This window comes from Myxocyprinus asiaticus, chromosome 45 (genome assembly GCF_019703515.2).
Source record: "Myxocyprinus asiaticus isolate MX2 ecotype Aquarium Trade chromosome 45, UBuf_Myxa_2, whole genome shotgun sequence".
In the NCBI taxonomy this organism is placed as follows: Eukaryota; Metazoa; Chordata; class Actinopteri; order Cypriniformes; family Catostomidae; genus Myxocyprinus; species Myxocyprinus asiaticus.
This window is the reverse complement of record NC_059388.1, coordinates 28,800,119-28,815,452: the sequence shown is the minus strand read 5'-3', so window position 1 is coordinate 28,815,452 and position 15,334 is coordinate 28,800,119. Positions and strand designations below refer to the sequence as shown.

At 39.6% G+C, this 15,334-nt stretch overlaps 1 protein-coding gene across 23 annotated transcripts in view; it reads left to right on the top strand.

Moving 5' to 3' along the window:
* The window catches only part of LOC127435273 (pleckstrin homology domain-containing family A member 5-like), a 207,633-nt gene that overhangs the window by 175,739 nt on the left and 16,560 nt on the right, over positions 1-15,334 (top strand). For 5 of the 23 annotated variants that reach the window (XM_051688584.1, XM_051688583.1, XM_051688588.1 and 2 more), the window contains 10 exons: positions 2,107-2,226; positions 3,613-3,666; positions 4,368-4,448; positions 9,443-9,508; positions 9,856-9,936; positions 10,036-10,185; positions 10,270-10,371; positions 13,156-13,264; positions 13,547-13,590; positions 13,786-13,956. In XM_051688584.1, the coding sequence (XP_051544544.1) occupies positions 2,107-2,226; positions 3,613-3,666; positions 4,368-4,448; positions 9,443-9,508; positions 9,856-9,936; positions 10,036-10,185; positions 10,270-10,371; positions 13,156-13,264; positions 13,547-13,590; positions 13,786-13,956 (978 nt within the window). The remainder of the gene's footprint in view (positions 1-2,106; positions 2,227-3,612; positions 3,667-4,367; positions 4,449-9,442; positions 9,509-9,855; positions 9,937-10,035; positions 10,186-10,269; positions 10,372-13,155; positions 13,265-13,546; positions 13,591-13,785; positions 13,957-15,334) is intronic. The other 18 variants (XM_051688589.1, XM_051688582.1, XM_051688604.1 and 15 more) reach the window with 10 other exon arrangements.

Genomic DNA, 15,334 nt, shown 5'->3' with positions numbered 1-15,334 from the left:
TCACTCCAAATTACAGTGTGCCAGAAGCTGTGAGGCGTGTCAAGGTGTTTTCGGGCATGTTGTAATCAGGCTTTTTTGTGGCATTGGTGCAGTAAAGGCTTCTTTCTGGCAACTTGACCATGCAGCTCATTTTTGTTCAAGTATCGTCGTATTGTGCTCCTTGAAACAACCACACCATCTTTTTCCAGAGCAGCCTGTATTTCTCCTGAGGTTACCTGTGGGTTTTTCTTTGTATCCTGAACAATTCTTCTGGCAGTTGTGGCTGAAATCTTTCTTGGTCTACCTGACCTTGGCTTGTTATCAAGATATCCCCGAATTTTCCACTTCTTAATAAGTGATTGAACAGTACTGACTGGTATTTTCAAGGCTTTGGATATCTTTTTATATCCTTTTCCATCTTTATAAAGTTCCTTTACCTTGTTACGCAGGTCTTTTGACAGTTCTTTTCTGCTCCCCATGGCTCAGTATCAAGCCTGCTCAGTGCATCCACGTGAGAGCTAACAAACTCATTGACTGTTTATACACAGACACTAATTGCAATTTAAAAAGCCACAGGTGTGGGAAATTAACCTTTAATTGCCATTTAAACCTGTGTGTGTCACCTTGCATGTCTGTAACAAGGCCAAACATTCAAGGGTGTGTAAACTTTTGATCAGGGCCATTTGGGTGATTTCTGTTACCATTATGATTTAAAAAGGAGCCAAACAACTATGTGATAATAAATGGCTTCATATGATCACTATCCTTAAATAAAATACTTTTTTTGCATGATCAATCATATTTTCAAAATCAATGCCAAAATTTCACAATTTCTGCCGGGGGGGCAGACTTGTACATTTTGTGAGAGAGGTGGCTTATTGTTTAACACTTTGAAAACCCCTGTTTTAAACCAAGATACAATAACAAACAAGATCTCCAAGACAAGACAAGTGAAAGCTAAGGTACTGTTGTTTGAACATGGCTTACTTAGTTATCTAAACTAGTTTCAGTATAATGTAGCATAAACCCAGCACTGTTTTGGTTTAGGTGGCTGATCAACTGGACTACACTACAAAAAGAAAAAAAAAATTCTTGCTGAGTATTTTTGTCTTTTCCAGTTAAAATATCTAAACATTCTTAAAACAAGATTCATGTACATGAGAAGCAAACTGACACAAGTAGGTATAGCTGCTGGCCGGGGACCTCCAAATGAGAGCGGAATCTCCAAAAAGGGGGCGTCACTTCCACTCATGCAATTTGGAGCTCATGCCCCTTTTTGGAGCAATACCTGTAGCTATACCTTTCTCAGTTGACATACAATATCTTGTTTTCAAAGTAATATAGCAAAATGTAGTAACATTTATGCTCATAACAAGAAAAAGACTATTTGCTAATGGGGTAAGAAAAAAAGAAAAAACTTAATTCAAAGGGAAAACAAGTTTATTTTTCTTACACCATTGGCAAATTTGTTTTTCTTGTTATAAGCATAAACCACACCAAATTTTGGTAGATTTTTCTGAAAACAAGACTTAATATCTTATCCCAATATGATTCTCGAGTAATTTTTTCTTTTTTTAAGAATGTTAAGATATTTTTGCCGGAAAATAAGACAAAAATACTCTTAATGAACTTTTGCAGTGTACCAGCTTGTGGGGCCAAGGTCAACCTGGTAAGGTCTGGTAGACCACATCGGCAAGCTGGCTGGGAACTTGTAGAGCTGGTTAACTGTGTTCCAGCTTGAACTCGTTGACTAGCTAGAACACTCTAGATTGATAAAACCTGGTTTTGTCCAGCCGGGATGTTATTAAGAGCAACTTATCTGTCTTTTCAAACTTACTGTTCATGTAGATATGTATGGTTTAAGCTGATCTCCCAGCCTGGCCTTGCTGACCAGCTAAGACCAGCCAAACAGCTAAAGCTGGTTTTAGCTGTTTTTACTCTGCAGGGATCGCAGGTTTATTTCAAGTTATCCCGAAATTCTGACTAAGTAGGCCATATTCGAACGGGATCCAAAACTACACCAAAAGAAACTTCCTCTATATCAACACAACGGCCAACCCTCCTGTAACCCACTTTAGCTGCCTGTCAACACCCCACACTAACCGCTGCTCCTGTCCCCCGCTGCAGCCAGAGGAACTGACCCTGCTGCTCATCAAACTACGGCGGCAACAGGCGGAGCTAAACAGCCTTCGTGAGCACACACTCACGCAGCTAATGCAGCTTAACCTTGATGCCGCCAACTCAAAGGTCAGCCTTGGTGCATCGCGTATCCTAGCCTGTGCATCCTCGAGTTAAGGGCTTCTTAGTTTGCAGTCACCCCACCAAGCACCACCCATTCCTCAACCCCACCCTTTTTATTTTCCTAGTTTGGTGGTGGTCATTGTTGGCGCATGCTGTTGTGTTTAAGATTCAGTGATTTAACATATGTGTAGCAATATTTGGAGAAAATTCCCCTCTTTTCTACTAACAATTCCCTTCAGCCCTCTAGGTTTGAATCATGTTTTGTGCGTCTACAGCATGTAGTGACGCAGTTTACAGAACATGATCAGCAGAAGTTGTGTAGTTTCAGCGCATTTATTAGCTATTTTCATTGATAGCTAGATTTGTTTTTGTTTTTTGTGGTTGACCAGTTTATATGCAAGAACTTTATTTCTGATTTGCTACTTGGTTTGCTTCATTTAGCCTGTGGAAATATAGGGCTGGGTTAAAATATCAGCTAAGCACTATTTTAATTTGAACGATCCAATTTCGATTCACATAATCAATCTCAGAAGGATGCCTTTTTTCAGTGTATGCAGGAATTGTTTTGGCAAGACGAAAAATGTTACACTCCTTCCTACATGCAAATTTCACCCAGTCTATAGTGGATCCTGGAATATCGGCTCCACGCAGATTGCCTTTACTGTGTTGCGTTATATTGGCTTTGTACTGTATGCTAACCTGTAAGGGCCAAAAATATTTGGAAATGCATGAACAGATGCGTGCAAACTGCGGTTATTAAAGCACCATTGCTGACAATAGAAATAGAAAAACATAAAATATAAGAAAAAATCTAGATAAACTAGTAGTCCTCACCAATCAACTTAAGGGGCTTCCACATGACTTGCGCCAGCATTGCCGAAAACATTACTCTGTGGAGTGAAGCTTCAACTTTACCCCTGGTGGCACATTGCGCTTCCATCAAGTGTTGTAAGGTGGCGCTCAACGTTCAAGTCCGTTGCCATTGTCCTTTCGAAGCATCAGCCAATGATTGTCGAACAATTCAGTGTATTATTATTACGTGGGCAGTGCTAGCTCTAAATTTCATACAAGACATTCTTAGCAGATCAAAGTGCCACTTGCCGCTGCTGTTGAGCAGTGCATTGACATCCCAAGTCATGAGGAAGCCCCATTATCTTTTACTATCATTACCAATCCCTTATACCCAGCCCTATTATAGTACATGATGAATTTGGGTTACCCAGGAGCTTTGCTGAGAGGTTTTGTGGATGTTGATTCTGACTGCATTGAATGGCTTATTTAGTTTTGTTTTGCACCATCCCTGTTGCATCTTCCCTGTTTTGAAGTGCAAATCTCCCTAGTGTCTCTCGTTTTCTCACTGCTATCTCATCTTCTCTCTCTTCTCCTCTCTAGAGTGAAATCCTTTCTCATCACCTTCAGAGGAATCTCATGTACTTGGGCAGCCAGGTGAGGGCCTTTCCTGTTTCCTACTTCCTGTTTCTCTTTCATTTCTCTGCCTATTGAACTTTTACTCCAAAACAGATCTGAAACTCAGCCCTTCTCTGTTTCCTCTTCCTGGCCCACACTACAGTAAATGATTTATCTTTCAGGGTTTAGTTTATGGATCAACTCTGATAAAGTCCTTTGTTCTGCAGAAGTTCTAGATCCAAATCAGGTTGTCATAATTAAAAACAAATTAATGTATGGGCATTTTTTATTATATTTTTTAACAAGAACTTTACCACATTCTAAAAAAAAAAAAATACCTAAACCAGCTTTAGCTAGTTTGCTGTCTTAGCTGGTCACCAAGCTGGTTAGAGGGTTTTGTGCTCTTGTTAGCTAGTCAGGTTGGGACACAAGTTGGCTGACCAGCTAAACCAGCTTATATCATCTAAGACAAGCAGACCACTTTAGGGTGGTTTAAACTTACTTTAAACTGTCTTCTTGCTTTGAAAAGCTCAACTTTTAAGTGATGTTCAGAAGCAATATTCCAAGTATTCTTCTCGATTCTATTTTATTGAAATACTAAACTGCACACACTCATTATTCTGAAACAGAAAAAAAGATGTGCAAGCTAGACATGTTATGTTTGTAAGGGTTAAAAACTGTATAAACACACAGCGTGCATGTTGCTGTGTTCTGATAACTCCTCCTCCTCGCTGCACTAGATGAAGGAGAATGAGCCAATAATCTTCATGATTCACACAGTGATTGAGAACTCTGCACCAAGGCCGCAACTGTACCAGCAAGTAAGGTCTTGGAACACACGGTTATGCTCCTGCCCTCTTGTGTCATAGGCCTGCCTCTTTGTTTCTCCACCCGGAAGCTCCACCCCCTCACTGCCCCATCCTGTGTCGGTTTTGTTCCTGCACATCCCATTGGTTGTCATTGTTGTTGTTTTCTTGTTGAAAGTTGAACTGGTATTAGCATGGCTTGAACGTTTCTTACACCGCTGTGCGAATCATAGCTACCAAACCAGCCGCTGGTGCTAATGTGGCATTCATTAGCAATGGCTTCATTCATCACGCCAGCATTCATGTTAGCACAGTTTATTAGCATGTGTGGAAACCAGTGTTTTTTACGAATCCATTCTAAATGGGAGTTTGGTGTTTTTGAGTGTACTGAGAAAGGCCCTTTCATGTTACTTGCATCAGGTCTTCAACACATCTTTAAGGAGCCATTTAGACGTACAACATTCTTGTACTAAAAAGAAAACTAGCCACAATGATTAGAACAGAATGCAGGTGTCTTGAGACGTGTTTTTAAAAGTTGATGTTCTTTTAACTTGACACAGCATCTAAAAAAATGCTTCGCTCCTGCACGAGATACTGAGAAAATAGCGAGGTACAGCGCAATGATCAAAGACATCCTTCTACCCATGTTTACAAGGGGGGAAAAAAGCTAGACAGCGCAATGTATAGAACAGAACACAAGTGTCTCGGGATACGTTTTTAAAAGTTAAAGTTGTTTGAAATTTGACACGGTATCTAAAGAATGCGGCTCTCCTGCACGAGACACTGAAAAACTAGTAAGATGCGGTGCAGTGGTCAAAGATGCCTGTCTAGCATGTTTACAAGAAAAAAATAATAGAACAAAGCAAATGTTTTGAGACATTTTTTTTTTTATCCCCTTTTCTCCCAATTTGGAATGCCCAATTCCCACTACTTAGTAGGTCCTCGTGGTGGCACAATTACTCACCTCAATACAGGTGGCGGAGGACAAGTCTCAGTTGCCTCCACTTCTGATACCGTCAATCCGCCCAGCTTATCATGTGGCTCGTTGTGCATGACACTGCGGAGACTCCGCATGTGGAGGCTCATGCTACTCTCCGCGATCCACACACAACTTACCACATGCCCCCTTGAGAGCGAGAACCACTAATCGCAACCACGAGGAGGTTACTCCATGTGACTCTACCCTCCCTAGCAACCGGGCCAATTTGGTTGCTTAGGAGACCTGGCTGGAGTCACTCAGCACCCCCTGGATTAGAACTCGCGACTCCAGGGGTGATAGTCAACGTCAGTACTCGCTGAGCTACCCAGGTCCCCCGAGACATGTTTTTAAAAGCTGAAAAATCTTTTAAACTTGACACAGTGTCTAAAAAAACGCTTCTCTCCTGGGCGAGACGCTGAAAAATAGTGAGACATGGCACAGTGGATAAAGACGATTAGCACATATTTACAAGAAAAAAAAGTTGGACAGTTCGATGAATAGAACACAACGCAAGTGTCTTGAGACACTTTTTTTTAAACTCTGAAGTCCTTTTAAAATTGACCTGGCATCTAAAAAACGCTGCACTCCTGCTCGATATGCTAAACAAATATGGAGACTGTACCACGGTCAAAGATGTCCGTCTAGCATGTTTACAAGAAAAAAAAATGATAGTGCAATGAATAGAACAGAATGCAAGTGTCTATGTGTTTTTAAAAGTTGAAAGATCTTTTTAAGTTAACACATTATATAAAAAATTCTGCACTCCTGTGCAAGATGCGAAAAAAAATGTGAGAGAGCACAGTGATTAAAGACATCTGTCTAGCACGTTTACAAAAAAATTAAGAAAAAGCTATTGAACAACATTGGTGTTTTAACAGTTGAGATTCTTTTAAACTTGACAGAATCCCTCTTCCTTTTTACTCAAGTGTGGTGTCAGGAGTTCGAGTCCTTGGCCCTGTCTCAATTCCTGTCTCCCTGCTGGCCTGTAGTTGAGTGTTTTTGTCTTGGCTTTTTCCTAGCGTTTTTATTAGTCACGCTAACTCAAGTGCTGACAGACGCGACCGAGGGGGGCAGTAATTACTGGAGTGCATGCTTGACTGGCGAGCGCTGTCCTCTCTCAGACAGCCTGTGGGGAACATATCTCTAGCTACTGCTGATGATGCTGCATACTAAGCTACAGGACCTGTTAGAGGGTAGTGTCCGTAACAGAGGTCACTTTTGTCTTATCAGCCACTGATAAGGTTAAAGGCAAAGTGTTGAATATTTTCGATGTTAAAATACTTTATTTTATCCAAGTTTGATATGTAGAGACAACAATAATTATTTGTGCAATCCAGTTTGGTGCAGCTAGTTGTACAGAAATTACACATTTCATCTTGACAGGCAACATGAAAACAAAATTGGCCTTATTTACTTTATTAATATACATTCCATGTCACATTACGGAAGTAAAATGGATTGCAAAGGCGTTTCATGTTGACTTTTAATTTTGTCCGATGCGTGATTTTCTTTTTATTTTAAATGCAACAAATCAGGCCTTTACTTGATTCATCCAGATGCAACGAATTGTGCATTTTTTTATTCCTTGCAGGTTTGCTTTTAGATTTGCACCAAACTCTTTGTCTCTGGTGTGTATGTCCCTCTGGTGTCCTGTAGCAGCTGTTGTGGGCGTGCACAACAGAAATGCTGTTAACGGTTGTGTGATTCTTCCTACTTTGGGTACAGCAGATGGTGTTTAAGCTTTTCTTTCATTATGAGATGATTTTCAAGTGTGAATGAGTATATGAGTAGATACATGTGTGTGTCATTGATAGAAAAAAAGACTCATGATTTCCATCAAACTTTCCCATTTGCTTCATCCAAACTGTTCAGATGGAGTGTGCATGTTTATTGTGGATTGTTTGGTGTCAGTCTTAGTGAATTTGTATACAGTGTACTGTAACTGTATATAAAGTTCCCTCTGTTGCAACCACAGCTCACTTTTATATCTTACTGTAAAAATTACATTTTCTACACTAGATTGTTTTGTTAAATGCAGTTGGCAAAACAAGTTCATTTTCTATGTAGTCATTTTAAGGTAATTTTAGTCTGTGTTGAAGCACTGTAAAAATCTTTTATTTATTTATTTTTTTACCTTAATTTGGCAGAAATACCACAGTTATTTGATACAGAAATAAACACTTCCAATAGTAAATCATCATCCCTATACAGCCAGTACAAATGTCTTGATTCATGTTTGATTCCTTCATACACAGAACATGATTTAAGTCGAAGTGTAATCTACACCTGCATATACTGTAGCTCTACTGTTGATTCTCAAGAAACCGATAATGAAAATGTCCTCCTATTTTACTCCAAAATCAAAAGGAACAAACAATAAGTAGGGCTGTCAATTGATTAACATTTTTTAAACAAATTAATTACATCATATGCAGATGAATCAAATTAATATATCAATATTTGCAGAGAAACCCAAATAATAATAATTCAATATATAATGATTAAATAATTATTAGTGTAGTCAGTGGATTATAATAATTAAAAAAAAAATAATTGCGATTAATCGCATATATTTTGTCGTTAATCACGATTAATTGCATATTTTGAAAGTGCTGAAATTCGACACTATATATAATTATTTTCCTGTCAAAATGCATTTATTTCCATCTAGGAAAGAAAACAAAACAATATGTAACAATATAATGCTTTATTAACATTTTCTAAACAAAGCCTTCCACAGTATAAAGATAGAAATGCACTAAAATATCACCAATTCATATAACATTAAACGTTTCCCAAAGTCTAAGTGGGAGTTTGACTAATTGAAAGAGCTAGTCCCCCCATAGGTTGCATGTTCATTGCAAGGGGCATAAAATATCTTAAACTATCATCCTCCACAGTATAAATCTGTGGAGGATGAGAGTTTGACTGTGGCCATCCGCTTTTCTACAGCAGTTGTGAAGCTGCATTCATGATTTGCATCAGGGCGGGAACGCCAGCATCAATCACCACTTTGAACTCCATATGAAAAGCGCTTGCAGACAAAAAATGTCTCGTTCTGCGTTTTGGTGATGGTTAAGAATTGAAGTATTTCTGTGGTAATTAAAATGTGCCTTACATAGGCTAAAAATGACTTCTATCACAAGTCCCATCTGGGCTTGTTTTGTACATCAAATAGCATTAATAGGTCCTCTCCATCATTTGATCACTGACAGGGAAGCACTGTTGTATGTGTGTGCTTTGTGTGTGTGTTGTGAATTTTGCGTCAGTGTAATGACCCGGGCGGACACATTACAAAGGTTCCGCCTTTCAAACCAGGGTTTATGCTAGTTTATGCTGTATTAAATGCATTAATCGCAAATTAAGAAAAATGAATACTTTAAAGTTCTTTAATTAATTGCATGCATTAACGCGTTAATTCTGCCAGCTCTAATAATTATACATAAATAATCATAAATATAATATTTCATATAAAATTTAGATCATTTAAATATACATTGCAGTATTGTGGCAGACAAGCATTGACCAGGCAATGCAGAAAGTTGCTTTAATTTGCATTTTGCAACTGAATCCATCAATCTGTCTGAGTTAGACCTACTAAAAGGGCTTTTCTTAGGAAGGATCTATGTGCATGTGTCAGATGGATGCTTTTTGAGCATCCCACTTTGGTTGCATTGCATAATAAACAGACGCTTTGTTTTTGTTTTTTATTTAACTCCAGTACACAGTTAAGATAATTAAATCATCGTTAAAACCAGTGGAAATATTAAATGTAAAACGTCCGGATGCACGAGAATCAGGAGGGTAAAATGTGCTTAAGGGTCATGAAAATAATGCAAAAAATCTTTAATGTCCTAAATGTAAGTTTCATTGTCTGTATGCAGAATACAATTTCTTATTTTCTTTAGTATTGATTTTGGGGTTAAATATGAACAGGACATTTTCTTGACAGGTTTCGTGAGAATCACCCCTATATAACCTGTAATATAAAGATATTAGTATCAATACATCTAATTTCCTCTCATTTCAGCAGTTGAGTCCGGAGGAGTACAGAGACAACACATACTTATACAGATCAGAGGAATTAGATATTGATGTAAGTATCTTAAACTGAAGAAAGTTTTGGTTTAATATGGTTCTGTTACTCTAATGTTTGCTGCCATCCACACAAATAATGAGCAGATACTTTTGTTGATACAAAAATGATATTATGCATCAACCGATTTTATACAACAGCATCAAATGTATTATAGCTTGTGAGAGGATGATCGTATTGATCAAGCTATATTAGCAACTTTCAAAGAAGTGAATTACAAATGGAAAGTGAGTTAAAAGTGAAAGCTGAAAACCATGCCTGTATGAATTTTAAGTCCCCAGTAAACAAGCCAAAAGCAACTGTGGCAATGCCATGGCTAAAGGGCGATTGTTTTTCTTCCATTTCAGGCAAAGTTAAGTCGACTTTGCGAACAAGACAAAGTAGTGAGAACTCAAGAAGAGAAATTACAGCAGCTTCATAGAGAAAAGGTACTGAAACTCCTCTTAACAGAACAAGCAATGTATGTGTTTGATTTTGTGTTGTAACGCCTCAGTCACTGATGTATTTCTGCATTTGTTTGGTAACAGCACACGCTGGAGACGGCGTTACTGTCAGCGAGTCAGGAGATCGAGATGAGCTCTGATAATCCCACGGCAGTTCAGAGCGTCATACAGCAGAGAGATGTGCTTCAGAGCGGCCTCCTCAGCACGTGTAGAGAGTTGTCACGAGTCAGCGCTGTAAGTATCACACAGTTCGTGCTTGAGATTAGATTGATGTAATACACTCAAAAGGACTCACTCATAATGCTCTGTTGCTTGCAGGAACTGGAGCGCAGCTGGAGAGAGTACGATCGGCTGGAAGCTGATGTCACACTGGCGAAGACTAACCTGCTAGAACAGCTAGAGGCCCTCGGGAGCCCACAGGTTACATCATACACATACTAAGGCTATGTTCGGAATAAATACTTGCATACTGTAGACTACCATACAGTGCATGTTCTCTATATTGCATAAACTTGTTTAAATACAGTAGTATGTAAGTATGCAAGCAGTAGTATGCTACATTTTCACATGATTTCACGTTGCATGTTTAATTTATCGTATTGCACGAAGTTCGATAAATTTGATTATTTTGTATTATTGAATATAACTTTAGGTAAGTGAAGTTAAGGCTAGTAAGCGATTATATCACACTAAAATTATGTTAACATGTATAAAGTTTATTTCTTGTAGCTGTACTTTTGAAACAATGTGTTTTGAGCTTATAGGAAGTGCCTTGTGGTAACTGCTTTTTTCGAAATGGTTTTTTGTTGTTATCAACAATATGCCACAAATGCTGTTAATTGAGCTTAACTTGTACACTGAACATTACTTTAAGATTTGGATGTCCAACCAAATATTCTATTGTCATTCGAAACCTGTATGACTCTCGTTCTATACGGTACACAAAAGGAGGTTTTTTGAATAGTTTTATTGAATATTTCAATGCGTCTGATCAAAGCAACGGCAGTTGATAATGACTCACTTTAAAGTTTAAAAAAAGAGCGAAAAGTATCATAAACCCTTTAATGCATACCTTGGGTCTTTAGAGACCCTGTACCTCATCCATTTTTTGGAGTCATGCCCACACATCTTTAGTATTCCTCAACCTTTCTCTTCTGAATAGTGTTACCAAAAAAATAAAAATAAAGGGCAAAATTGCAGAAGTATATATATATAACTGCTTCATTACCAAAAGTGTATTGGGTCATTAAATACCTGAGATACACTATATTGCCAAAAGTATTCGCTCATCTGCCTTTAGACGCATATGAACTTAAGTGACATCCCATTCTTAATCCATGGGGTTTAATATGACGTCGGCCCACCCTTTGCAGCTATAACAGCTTCAACTCTCCTGGGAAGGCTTTCCACAAGGTTTAGGAGTGTGTTTATGGGAATTTTTGACCATTCTTCCAGAAGCGCATTTGTGAGGTCAGACACTGATGTTGGACGAGAAGGCCTGGCTCGCAGTCTTCGCTCTAATTCATCCCAAAGGTGCTCCATCGGGTTGAGGTCAGGACTCTGTGCAGGCCAGTCAAGTTCTTCCACACCAAACTCGCTCATCCATGTCTTTATGGACCTTGCTTTGTGCACTGGTGCGCAGTCATGTTGGAACAGGAAGGGGCCATCCCCAAACTGTTCCCACAAAGTTGGGGGCATGGAATTGTCCAAAACCTCTTGGTATGCTGAAGCATTCAGAGTTCCTTTCACTGGAACTAAGGGGCCAAGCCCAGCTCCTGAAAAACAACCCCACACCATAATCCCCCCTCCACCAAACTTCACAGTTGGCACAATGCAGTCAGACAAGTACCGTTCTCCTGGCAACCGCCAAACCCAGACCCGTCCATCAAATTGCCAGATGGAGAAGCGTGATTCGTCACTCCAGAGAACGCGTCTCCACTGCTCTAGAGTCCAGTGGCAGCGTGCTTTACACCACTGCATCCGACGCTTTGCATTGCACTTGGTGATGTATGGCTTGGATGCAGCTGCTCGGCCATGGAAACCCATTCCATGAAGCTCTCTACGCACTGTTCTTGAGCTAATCTGAAGGCCACATGAACTTTGGAGGTCTGTAGCGATTGACTCTGCAGAAAGTTGGCGACCTCTGCGCACTATGCACCTCAGCATCCGCTGACCCCGCTCTGTCATTTTACGTGGCCTACAACTTCGCGGCTGAGTTGCTGTCATTCCCAATCGCTTCCACTTTGTTATAATACCACTGACAGTTGACTGTGGAATATTTAGTAACGAGGAAATTTCACGACTGGACTTGTTGCACAGGTGGCATCCTATCACAGTACCACGCTGGAATTCACTGAGCTCCTGAGAGCGGCCCATTCTTTCACAAATGTTTGTAGAAGCAGTCTGCATGCCTAGGTGCTTCATTTTATACACCTGTGGCCATGGAAGTGATTGGAACACCTGAATTAAATTATTTGGATGGGTGAGCGAATACTTTTGGCAATATAGTGTATGTAATGGTGTTATTTTTTTTGTTTGTTTATTTTTTTTTTGCACTTGCATAAATAATATTTTAATGATTATTTAATATCTATATAAGTTTACTGTCACATGATATATATTTGTTTTTTACAAGAGAAATTAGTACTATATTCATAGGGTGAATTATCATTATTCCATATGCATGTACACATACATATTATACATGTTATTTCTTACTCAAGGTGGCGCTGTTTTTCAGTGATTGACTTGATTTACATTTGACATTGATGTTTAACGATGAAGCAACATGGAAGTAAACTATAGCAAGTTTAACACATGAACAGCATGAATTGGCTTTTGTCATTTAGGTGTACTATTGAAATAATGTTAATATGTTGTGCCTCTAATTAGACTCAAAAGGTGCTTGAGAAAATAAATATGTGTAGATTATGTGTTATGTGTTGCTCAATATGTGTTTGACAGCCAGTAGTGTCTCTTGAAATGTAGGTGCATTTTCAGTGAAAATCTTGATGTCCATAAGTGCTATGAGAGAAGCTCATTCACAGTGGCTTGCATGTTAATGCCAACATTTGTTTTTAGCACTGAACTACTGTATAGTATGTGTAGTGTGGTAGTATGCTAGGCTGAACGCACCCTAAGTCAAGATAATTCAAAATAGAAGAACTAAGGTGTTTATTAAAGAGTGTATGTGTGTGTGTGCAGACAGAGCCTCCCAGTCAAAAGCACGTTCAGATCCAGAAGGAACTCTGGAGAATTCAGGATGTGATGGAGGCGCTGAGCAAGAACAAACCCAAGAGAACCGCAGAACCCAGTGAGAACACACAAATTTTAACTTTTCAAATATATTAAGCTCAAATTATAATAAAAAAACCAAGAGCTTTGTATCAACTTTTAATCTTGCACGAATGCCGGTGTTTATGTTAGCTGTTGTTTTCATTATCAGTGCGGTGCAAATATATTTTTAACAGGGTCGGAACTATCAGCTTTTGTGGATAAACGATTAATCAGTCAATTATTTCTTTGATTCATTTATAATAAACGTTTTGATACTCCAGTACTATCAGCCTAATTCGAACTGTCCCTTTATTTATAGGTTTTCCTGGTGCAAACCCCCTATCATATCTTCATAAAAGTGAAGTAAGTGAACATTTTTGGCATTGATTATTAAACATTCTTGTTTTATAACCAACACACAGCAAATGAACTCATGCAGTCTTTCATCCTCAAGACAAGCGTTTAACTGCATTCAGGGTTTATGTCTTATGCTGCTTTGGGTTGGTTGTTGCCCCTGGCAACAGTTGCCTTCACTTTGCCATTCTGTGCGATCTCTAGGAGTCAGATTCAGTGCCCCCGCGCCCTCCTCTCCCATACGCTTATGAGGGGGGCGAGCGCCTGCTCGTGCCCCCCCAGCCCTCCCCCGGCTCTGGTCAGCCTCATGCGCCCCGTACCACCCCACACAGGCCCGAAGATCGCAAGGCCGCTCAGCGCAACGGTGCCCACAGCGTAAGAGGCAGCTGTGATCTGCCCCATCCATCCCCTTCAGCCATTTACATTGAACCCATTGTCATTGGTTTATAACCCTTCAATTAGTTTTAAAGTTTGCTTTTAGGTTGAGTTCTTAGTTTGTGTGCATTCTTGCTGTATGTTGCCATCTTGATTTATTGTGCAGTTTCTTGTCATCAATGTCCTTGATGTCTTCCTTATAAACATTGAATAGATAAAAAATATTTTGCTTTGACAACAGATAGAAAAACCATTGCGTAGGCTTGCACCTCACCCTTTTCTTTAAAAGTATGTTTTAAAGGAATATTCTGGGCTATTTTCAACTCAATGTCTGTAGAAAATGTTACCAGAGTTAGTGTCATTTAAAGTCAACATGAAATTAATATTGATCCTACTTAATTTTCAGATTACAGGTTTCTGGCCTTATTGCAACATAGGCTCATGACAACACGTAATAATTTGTACGAGATGGCAAAATCGTAAGATAACGTACGACCAGGGTTGGGCTGTAACAGAATACATGTAACGCCGTTACGTATTCAGAATACAAAAATGAAGTAACTATTCAGCTCCCATTTTGTTTTCAAGCACCTGTATTCAAAATACAGTTACTTGATAAAATGTACTTTAATAAATACTTTTAGAATACTTGTCTCAGAATGAACACAAATAAGGCAGATGTAAGTAAGAATCTAAACAGTGCACAAGTTCACTGACTCTCTCTTTCTCTAGAGCAGCAGCAGCATGTGTGCAGTGTTGCCAGGTTCACGCTCTCACAACAAATTGGGCTTATTTGAAAATGCAATCGCAGGTTAAAATCATAGAATCGCGGGTTGGGTTTTTGGGATACTTTAACAATGGACCGCGGTCACCAAAAGGTCTGATGGTAGGCACTAAATAATGGAAATGCGGGTGGGGCCTGGGTAGCTCAGCAAGTAAAGACGCTGACTACCACACCTGGAGTCGCAAGTTCGAATTCAGGGCATGCTGAGTGTTTCCAGTCAGGCTTCCTAAGCAACCAATTGGCCCAGTTGCTAGGGTGGGTAGAGTCACATTGGGGTAACCTCCTCGTGGCCGCTATAATGTGGTTCTCGCTCTCGGTGAGGCACGTGGTGAGTTGTGCGTGGATGCCGTGGAGAATAGCGTGAAGCCTCCACACGTGCTAGGTTTCCGCGGTAACACGCTCAAGCCACGTGATAAGATGCGTGTGACTGTCTCAGGCGCGGAGGCAACTGAGATTCCTCCTCCGCCACCCGGATTGAGGCGAGTCACTACGCCACCACAAGGACTTAGAGCGCATTGGGAATTGGGCATGCCAAATTTGGGAGAGAAAAAAAGATTGTAAATGCATATATAATTATTCATATATAATGATTAC